The sequence below is a fragment of the Amblyomma americanum genome, chromosome 7, assembly GCF_052857255.1.
Source record: "Amblyomma americanum isolate KBUSLIRL-KWMA chromosome 7, ASM5285725v1, whole genome shotgun sequence".
Classification (NCBI taxonomy): domain Eukaryota; kingdom Metazoa; phylum Arthropoda; class Arachnida; order Ixodida; family Ixodidae; genus Amblyomma; species Amblyomma americanum.
The window spans coordinates 12,970,996-12,981,206 of record NC_135503.1 but is presented as its reverse complement, the minus strand read 5'-3'; the positions used below and the strand labels follow the sequence as shown (position 1 = coordinate 12,981,206).

The 10,211-nt window shown below is 48.8% G+C and overlaps 1 protein-coding gene across 1 annotated transcript in view; it reads left to right on the top strand.

The window, feature by feature from the left end:
* Nucleotides 1-4,812: 4,812 nt before the first annotated feature.
* LOC144098509 (uncharacterized) overlaps nt 4,813-10,211 on the top strand; it is a 72,872-nt gene continuing 67,473 nt past the window's right edge. Inside the window, exons 1-6 of the mRNA XM_077631209.1 lie at nt 4,813-4,937; nt 5,606-5,627; nt 6,380-6,564; nt 7,358-7,417; nt 9,451-9,567; nt 9,688-9,849. Of these exons, the coding sequence (XP_077487335.1) occupies nt 4,910-4,937; nt 5,606-5,627; nt 6,380-6,564; nt 7,358-7,417; nt 9,451-9,567; nt 9,688-9,849 (574 nt within the window). The 5' untranslated portion in view covers nt 4,813-4,909. The remainder of the gene's footprint in view (nt 4,938-5,605; nt 5,628-6,379; nt 6,565-7,357; nt 7,418-9,450; nt 9,568-9,687; nt 9,850-10,211) is intronic.

The window sequence follows — 10,211 nt, the reverse complement described above, 5'->3', positions numbered from 1 at the left end:
CGCGGCGCCTACGCGCTCTGCTGATCGAATTTCTTTCGACCGCGCTTTTACTTGGGTGGTAAAAAGACCTTACAGAAGTACTAGATTGCATCATTGACGACTCTAGCGTATTTATGCTGCCACCGAAGTAAAAGCGTGATGAAAAGAAATGCGAACAGGTGAGCGCCCAGGTTCCGCTTTTTTCGTGTTTCCTTCTATCCCGATAGTACACTTACAAAGCTGAGCAGTGTATCTGCGCAGAATTTAGCGGAATGCTAATATCAAGCTTCTGTAAACCTGAACAAAACCCGCCTTCTGCTGGGTGCGTTACTCGTAGTTTTAACCCTCGATCTAGGCGCTGCTGCACGAAAACGTTTACATACACGCCGTATAACTTTAAACGCGCTGCGACCTAGCTGTTTTCGATGAGGCCGAAAGCATGCGCTGCAGCATTGGCGTTGAAGGGGGTAAGTAATCCTGAACAGCGTTGAATAGTGCCTTTCCTTGTGTCATTACCAGTCCTCTGAAAAGCCGATTCCTCTCGCCTCGGGCACATCTGTTAACTTCCCGACGAGGACATTCTTCTGCTTCCCTCTGCAAGGAAGAATGGCGGCGCATGACGACTGGTGTCTGCTGTTCGTTACCGATTGTGGATGTGCAATAAAAAAAAAATGAGGCAACCTGCTCGAATAGTTTGGGACCTGTTCACGTGGCTCCGTCGTTTACATCAGGCTGGCCGCTGACTGCGCATTCAACCACGCAAATAAAAACTGGTGCAGATCTAACAAGTAGTAGTGGGTTTAGAATTTTGTCTTGAAAGTATAGACTGGTTTCATTGGGCCGCCGCAGCCCCAGAAAATTCCAGTAGTTCTCCGTTCCGCTGACAACAATGAATGCTTGGAGGAAGTGGTTATGTGATTTTCCGCACCAGTCTCTCTGAAAGTATCTTTCAAATAAAACTTTAAACTTCTCCAACGTGGTTGGTCTGCTGTGTAAAAGTGAGTCTTCGCACGGATTTTTTAACGTAATTTTTTTAACCTCTGAGTGCGTCAACACTGAGTGCGGCAGGAAAAACTCCCGGCGGGCGAAATTTTAAAAGTCCCAGGGTAGCTAGATGAGGTACTGATTTCAAAGCTTGAAAGCAGCGGCTAACGAACGTTTTTTTTTTGTGCGACCTATGTTCGTGCCGCAGTCTTAAGACCCAGAGCTATGGCTAGTGCTTAGTGCTGTGTGGTTTCCAAACATGTGGCTGATGTGTGCAAAGAGCTATGGCCACAGTATCGAGCTCAGCGCAGCAGCAGGAGGAGTGACTCGTGCAGCTGTCTCGGAAGCATACGGCACGTGCAGGCGCGGAAGGGGGGGGGGGGGGTAGTATTTGCGTTGGAAGCAGTTTGGTGACTGCGGGGCATAGACAGATTCAGTATGTCTGATAAACTTGTGTCGAATACAGGCGTCAGGGCTTCTGTACAAGCTGTCAGTCCGAGCTGCAGCTGTGCGCGTGGGCAGTGAGCGTGGGGAAATACTGCAAAATTTTGGAGTAGCTGATAGCTTGACTTTGCCTATGGCGTCACTTATAAGAGACACGGTTAAGCACGCAGCTGAAACTTAAATTGGCGTCATCTTTGAGAAGACCGAACACGAACCAGACGGGTTGCCCCTGAATTGAAGATCAAACGCCCGAGTGGCAACATTGTGATCCAAATCTCTGCTGTGTATGGCTATGAGGACGCGCATTTCCCAATTCCGGCACTTTTGCCTCATTCTGACATCTGGAGCTCGCACGGCAGGATTCTCTCGCCGATGAAGCTTTCGTCCCATTTCATGGGCGACACTCTGCGTCTTCACGCCGTTGTCGCTTACACTCGCGTTGATGTTGACGTTCGCGAAGTTCTTTCAATTACTGCCTGAAGTGACCCAACATCTGTGCCATGGCAGTGGGTGACCAGTGACTGTGCGTTCACGAGCCACGCAGCACTCGAGTAAGGCGGCAATACTATGTGGGCGGCTTCACTTTCACCCGAAGACTACGAGGTTGCGACTGAATTTAAACCAAGAGCTAGTGCTGTGAAAGTGTGTTTTCCCTGATACCAACTTAACAATCGGGAATCAAGATGAGATCGTACAAAGCGACGAAGGGGGAGAGTGCTGGTCGTAAAGGGACTACATCGAGTAGAACCTGAACCACAGCAGCCTCCAAAAGAATGGCGCCTAATGGCACGTCAAGTTCCGAATGCCAGAACTGAAGGGTCCAGAAAAAGGTTTATGGTTTATGGGGGTTTAACGTACCAAAGCGACTCAGGCTATGAGCGATGCCGTAGTGGAGGGCTCCGGATCAATTCCACCATCTGAAGTTCTTTAACGTGCACTGACATCGCACAGTACACGGGCCTCTAGAATTTCGCCTCCATCGAAATTCGGCCACCACGGCCGAGATCGAACCCGTGTCTTCCGGGTCAGCAGCCCGCGTGCCATAACCACTGAGCCGCTGCGGCGGTTAGGGGTCCAGGAAAAGGCAACGCGGTCCTGGATTGCAAATTTGAACTTCCTCGTTGGCTGTGGCAGGCAGAGGACGATCGACATCGTCCCGCACTCATGTACCCATTAAGCCTTGTATAATAAAGAGGAAGAGCATGTGCAAGCTCTACGAAACTGAGTCCACGGTGTACAGCACTCTCAAAGTGGTCCTCAACAGAGAGATAAATTAACGAAGAAAAGTATTTGCTGTTAATATCTACATCTACTATCTACAGTAATGTTACCAAAAAAGCTGTGGGGTTACTTTGTTACCGCCATTGGCATGTTCAATGTTACAAGCCGTCATTTAGTAGTTTTGTCCTTAGTAAGCACAAGACAGCACGATTCTTATTACTATAATGCTTATATTTCAAACTCTCGTAGAAAGAATATTCAGTCACTGACTGCTCAGCCGGTTCTTCATCTTGGACAAGGAACCAGTACGGGTTCTGAAACCTACTAACTTTTTTGATTTTATCAGAGACCGAAAATTCATTCTATTATGTTACTACTTGACCTGACGGCATTCCGTCAAACCCTGCGTTGTTTCAATCTCTCGCTGTTCACTATTTAAAACCCCGTACTCAGTCGCACTTAAAAGCTGTTCGGTTACAGCAAAGTTCTTTTCCCGTATCTCATGTACTTCGTTTTTCAAAAGCGCGCACGTTACTTCGTTAAGAGCAGTTTGCGAGCCACAAGCTGTAAACCACGAGTTTCCGCGGGGCTCAAGGTGCTTCATGACTCGAAAGGACCACGAGGACCTCCTCCTCACCTCTCCATTACTGGAGCGGCAACAGCTTTCGGACAGACTGACAGTAAGGGCAGGCCGCTGCTATACGAACTAGTGGTAACGAGACTGGAAGTACTACGCTTAACGAAGGACTTACCGTCGTGCTAGTCATTGGCTACAACATGCAACGAGTGTTCGCAGCTTACTTCACGAAGCAGCGAGCGCTCGGCAGTGCATAAATCGGCATTTCTGTGCATATCGAAGTAGTACAGTGCCTCCGCATGTTTACTGTTGTGTATCATGACACATTCAATCGCACTCAATAGGGGGACTAACGGGCTTCTCATATATCTTCCTCCGTGCTAAACTGGTTCATAAATAGTGACGGCTGAGTTCTAGTTTCTAATGCAAGCGATCAGAGAGCATCTTTAGAACTCAGAACATATCACAAATTACCGTCATCATCACATCCAATCACACTGCGGGTTTTCCTTTCTACTTCCGTTATTTTCTTGCTACTTTGAAGTTCAGGCTATGATTGCTTTTGTTTTGGTAGTGTAATCCTGCACGGTAACAGCAGGTTTCCTTTCCTATGTGGCCAGTCTCCCTCTTTGGTATGCGCCATTCTCCAAGGGCACAACAACGGTAAAGGTGAGGGTGACGACCTTGAATTGTGCAATTTAACCATGAGCCGTAACGCTAAAAATAGAAAAGTTGCTCAGCTAATTTTTGTTAATTATTAGCCTTTCATTGCACCCTATCTCGTAAATAATGCACACCTTAGCGTAAAATCAAACTACAGAAACAGCAACTAAGTATCTCTCACGGCTTTTAAAAGAAAAATTTGTATTGAACAATTTAGAAACCCGGTACATTTTTTTCCTTCAGGGAGACTGGTAAACTGCCTTTCATGACCTAAGAGTGCCTGCGAATGCACTCCACGTCATTCCTTTCCTCCTTGTGATTTCACCCTCGAGGTCCGGATCTGCGGTCACTATCTGCCCTTGGTAGATGTATCCCCTACCACTTCCACCGCCTGGCTACCCATTGTAAATTGCTGTTCCCTTTCGAGACTGTTGAACATTACTTTAGTTTTCTGTGCGTTAATTTTCAGGCCAACAGTTGTGCTTTGCCTTTCTAGGCCCTATGCAGTCATGCTCTACAATTCGTCACCATGCCACTGGCGGCTTTTATATAATATTTAAAGAAATCTAACATTTGACGAAAACTCGTCTGGTCGGGTAGAAGATGCATGTATTAAGAAAGAAACGCCAACCACAGGTTGTTAATACGAAGACGTTTAGGCTTCCGTATGGAAGCCGGAACGTCTTCGTCACCTTTGGTCGGCGTTCCTTTCTTAATACATGAAGTATATAATATTTATCCGAAGGTTCACTGCGAGGCGGAGCAACTGCATGCCAGCCGTTAGCTTAAGGCTAGTCACACCACCATAGTTAGCAACAAACTGCACCTAAATATGCCATTTATTTTATGCAAAACGCAGTTTAATGTCAGTCTACGCCGAGGGAAGAAGAGGAAGAAAAGGAAGCGGTGCGCGAGCCGCAGAAGACGCCGAAGTCAGCTCGGGCTGTCGGCGAGCGCGTGCGTTGGAGGCTGGCTAGCCTCGTCGGCGAGCCCTAGGCCGCGGCTCTCTTCTCCCTTTGCAGAGATCGACGTCCGGGAGCCATGGACGCACCCCCGGAACAGCCCAAAGGTAGGCTCGCCGCCGCATGACCACCGTACTCTTTCCGCCCGTGTGCGCGCGATGGGGCAGTGACGCATCCTTCGGTGGTCTTGCCTCGTCGAGGGCACAACCACGGCATCAGCGATGCCTGCGACCTGCAATGCATTTCAGAAAAGCGCGATGCCTGACCGTAGCGTGGTCGTGTGAGCTCAGGATTAAGATAGAGGACGAGATGGTGTTCAGCGCCTCCTGCTCGCACCTACGACCTAGCTGCGCCAACTGCGGTACGCTGACCATCGGCAATGCAGAACCACTGTGTACTGGTATTTATGTTTCTTCGTATATTGATGTCGGTGCTGTATGTGAAACGCTAAGATGTAGCAATACGTTACCCTGCTCCCCACGTAGCATGCTCGAAACTATGAAACATGCCGACGCTATGAACCGAGCCCACGACATCAGTGCACAATGGCATGCGCTGCTGCTTTCCGACAGCTACAGCAGCGTCTTGTTCCTATCTTTATTTGTGTTTAATTTGTAGGAATATGTAACGTTGGCTTGAGCGCAAACATGTTAAAGCGTAGAATATAAATTCTGTTATCTTCACTTGCTGTGCACCGGCTGCTATACGTGACACAATTTTTTTTTTAAACCGCAACTGCGCATATCACCCTCATGTGCTGTCTTTATCCATACAGATTCACCTGAGGCCGAACAGCCGTAAGTATAAGCTTGGGCCTTGTTCTGTCAGTGCTCTTTAGTACTGTTAGATAAGCACACGACACATGCTATTATGAAAAAGCAACTACATCATGCTTATCAGATAAGTAAGCACGCTCCAAGCAACATCTGGTGTTTTATTGTCTGAGTTCAAAATGGCCACAACTGTGCAGAGTGATTAGTGGAACTTAGGAATCGGCGACAGGTAACTACTTCTTCATTTCAAAGGACTCTTCAAGCAAGAAATAAAGGGAAGTGGCTCTCGAAGCCTCGGTTCACTGACCAATATTTCGACACAGTGACTAGTGTTGTGTGGTTTGACCTTCTAAAGAGTCACGTGGTTTATGATGGCCGTCGTAGAGGAGGACTCCGAATTAGTTTGGACCACCTGAGGTCCATTTATCTGCGTTGACTTCATACAACACACAACCTTCATCGAAATGCGGCCGCCGCAGCATATATCGACCGCGGTACCAGCAGCTGAATGTCAAAGCCGCTTGGCATAAAACGACGTCTTCATCCTATGTCGAAGTATTGGTCAGCCGTCTGAGGTTTCCGTTTCCCCTTCTTAAAATTCGTTCTTTGCAAGCAAGTGATCCTTGAGAAAGCCTTTTGTTGTCCTCATTTTCTAGCGGTGTAGTTGAGAGAAGTGACCTTCCAGAGAACGTGAAATATATAGGTCAGGGACAGGAGCTGACGGGGGTGACGAAAGGGTTACAATGGCCGGATGCGACCTCCGTGTGCTTCGTCAGTGAGCCAGGACCTGGCCAGGGGCGGCGATCGAGCTTCAAGGTTTGGGCGATTATGTTCTGCGTGGTCCTGGGCCTGGCAGTGGCGTTCGCACTGGGAAGCCGCCCTTCCTCGCCGCACGACGAAGGCGACGATGGTGCCAGACCGAACTTCGCCGCTGTCGTCGACAAGCAGCCTCGGCCCGCCGGTGAGAGCCAAAGCTATTTGACAACTTCAGCTGTGAAACTCTCCACTCAGAGTCCATGAATAAAAGCGAAACACCCAGATTGGTTGAAAATACAGCTTAGGTGATTGCGGCGCTCCCAGCAGCATTCAGATAAATGTAATTTCTTTTTTCCCCGAAACATCCCCTGCTAGGTGTTTTTCTATTACATGTAATGATTGTGTGAGCGAGGGAAGGTGCGCATGATCACTTCTCCTACCTCTTATAACTGTCCAACACACTTTCAATATAACGTGTCTTCTACTCTTATACACCACCGTTCCCACCCGATTTATTGTAGCCCCTTCTGTTTTCTGTAGCCGGTACTATATGACTAGGCGGAAAAACTGGGATATATAGTTCACTCATACATCTAGTCCGGATGCCGCAAGTTGACTGACTTTTTTTTATTAAATTGACTCCCTTTTATCGTACGCGTTTGTCCTGTCTTTCATACTTCTATACTGGAGGGTCTCTTGAACATTGTAGACATCGGTAGCCGCACAAAGTAATGATGAGCTTTCAATTTGGGTACGAAATCTATTATATGGCGTTAGCTCCAGATCGAGGTGTAATATTATACTAGACTCACGGTCTGGAACAGTTTGTTGATGCTAAGAAATTCGTACGCAAAAAGAAGACAGTGAACACGAAAAAAAGCACTGGTAGCGCTTTGCGTGTCCTCTGTTCTGCATTCTCGCTTATTTTTCTTAATATGAATGATCGCCTGACTTTCCACAAAACTGCCTTCATTAATTACCTTATGATGCTTGCGCAGCGTCAGCCATAAAGCCGGAGCAGCCAGCCGCCCCTGCTGGCCGGCAGGCGGCGCAAGGAGGTAAGTTTCAGAGCTTGCATCTCTACAGTTCCACAGTCCGTACATCTACCTTGCCCGCGATTTTCATTCAGAAGTAGTTACCCTCTTCTGTGTAGTATACAGAGCTTTTCACGAACGGCTTGACCTGTCTGTTTTCTTGCGCAAATATATTACCGAGCAAAACACGCGCTGCATTATCAGCGCCTTTCCTTAAAGCGCGTACTATGGCCGATAAGCTTTCTGCACTTCGTTTGAGCTTTCAAGTGATCGAAAGGCACGCACTGAAGCACACAGAGCTCATTTCTTCATACTGAAATCGCGGCACAAAATCAGGGATACGACATACGAACGACAAGGACTAGCGCAAATATTGCCCGTTCCAAGTCAGAGGGGTATGCGCGGCTAAGAACTAGCGGTGAGGTGCCGCCCTAATCAGTTGCGGGCAGCATTTAAAAAAAAATATTTGCAAATTATAGGGTCGAAGCAGAGTTTTTTAATTTCTCTCGAGTACTCGTAAAGTCCTCCTCTACAGATCTGTTGTATTAGAATGTGACCATCAAAATCAGTTCAGAGATCCTTTAACGTCCCGAAGCTTCGCGAGGGGTATAACCCACCGCGGTGGCTCAGTGGCTCTGGCGTTCTCAGCTGATCTTTAGGTAGCGGGTGCGATACCGGTTGCGGCGGCCGTATTTCGATAGAGGTGAAATGCACAAACGCTCGTGTGCTGTACGATGTCAGCGCACATTATAGAACTCCAGGTGGTCTAAATTAATCCGGAACCCTCCACTACGGCGTCTCTCATGGCGTGAGTCTCTTCGGGACGTTAAAACCCCACAATTAAAGACCCCTAAACTTAAGGCAGCACATGTATTGTCAAACTTTTTTTTTCCACATGTACTCTGGCTGTTGACTGCAATGAATATGTGTGTGTACAGATTGAGTGTGTAATAGTTTGAAAGGTACCGTTTTGTTCCCTCCTCTTCATCTCCCCTTATGTAATGCCCACTTAGGGCATCTAAGGTACGTAAATAAATAAATCCGAAACTCCTTCGTGGGGCAATGAGGAACATCTTAGCGGAGAACGCCGGGTTAGTTTAGAACACCTGCGCTTCCTTAACGCGCACTGCCGCCACCGCCTTCAACGAATTGCGGTCGCCCCGGCAAGAATATCGCGAAACTGCGCCGGATCTCATGTACACTGGCATCCTGAACTTCCGCCCCTGGAAGCGCATCGCTGGCGCCGTTAGTGTACACCTCAACGGGGGCTGAGAAGTTCCTCGGAAAGATATGCTAAACTCAACCGTTTAAGTACTGCCTATGACACTTCACGTTTTCCTGCTGTAAACAATACATAACTGATCTTATCATGATAAGTGGTAACGGTTACTTGAGTGTGTCATTCCGACGCTCGCATGGTCATTGCCTGGCCAGCGGGATGACGCTGCTGACCTCGCTTTTTTTTTTGCCGACCGCGCTGTTTGTTCGACACTTACGCGGACGGCAGGCCGACCAGAGTCACTGACATCACGCCGAACCAGCCATAGCTAGCACTGTCATGTCGGGTTTATTCAGTCGTCGAAGCTGCATCAGTGCACCGAAAGATAACCCGATCGACAGGAGATAAAGGTAGCGTCACTCCGCTCGCCCCGGCCCGTGGACACACGGCTCGTTAGCAGGGCGAGGTACACGCTTGCAGCACAGCGGGCGGAGCACGAGGCATGTCTCATGAAGGCATACATGTTGTGCATGAAGAAGGGCGAAAGGCTGCAGCCATATCTGATCGGGTTGCCACCTGCTCCGGCTCGCATAGCTGAAGCTACGTGCTGTACCACAAAATGCGCCCGTGACGTCACGTGAATACCTAATATACTCTCTCAAGAAGAAAGCCAGCAGTGAGTGTTAACAGCATCTTTCAGAAGAGAGCATCTGCTTTCAGAGGACTAGTGAGATCGGATGAATCCGAAGTTGTAATGAACTCCTAATAACAAAGAGCAAAAAGTGTGATGGGGGGGGGGGGGGGTATTTTATTCACGAGGCTTTCTTCTCACTCGCAGCGGCGGGTAACGTGAATTTCAACAAAGCAGCCTTTGTGAATGTCTCCGTGGTCCAGTCAGCACCTGTACGCTCTCCAGCTAATGGCCACCTCCCACAGTCTGCAGACCACTCCGAAGGTACGCGGACACGATGGTCGAGCCGAGGTTTCTACTTGCGTCTCCGATCTCTGTGCCGTCTCCGAAATCTTTCGTCTCTCTTTTCAAGCGTCTCTCTGCCTCGCGGCGGCGCATGCGCAGACCCTCCGGCTGCCTCGGAGGAGCCCGGCGGTGGCCCGTTGTTCTGCGTGGTGTCCAGCAGCGCCACCCACGCGGCCCAGTTCCCGCGAGACGTGTGCACACACCTCATCTACTCGGACGTGTACTATCTGGCCAACGAGGGAAAGTTCGCGCCTGTCAACGGTGAGCGAGAGAAGATTCAGCAGATGTATTCAGTGTTATCCCACAACAAATTAAATCAAGAAGCGGTTTACTGGAGGAAGCTGCAAACCGGAACCTTCCCCAATTTACACATCCTTAGCAAAATGTTCCCGAACCAATACAGGGACATCTGCCCATGGTGCGGTGCAGCACCCACCCTATACCATATTACTTGGGAATGTGACAGAAATAAAGCATTCCATGGCTCAGAAAATCCGATTGCGGAGCAGTGGGAGAGAGTGCTCTCCAGCGGCAACCCAACCCAATCCTCCGAAGAGGATTGGTCATCCATGCCCAGCGAGCGGCCAAACTCAGCGGTGCCCTGGAATAGGGGCGCCAACCTC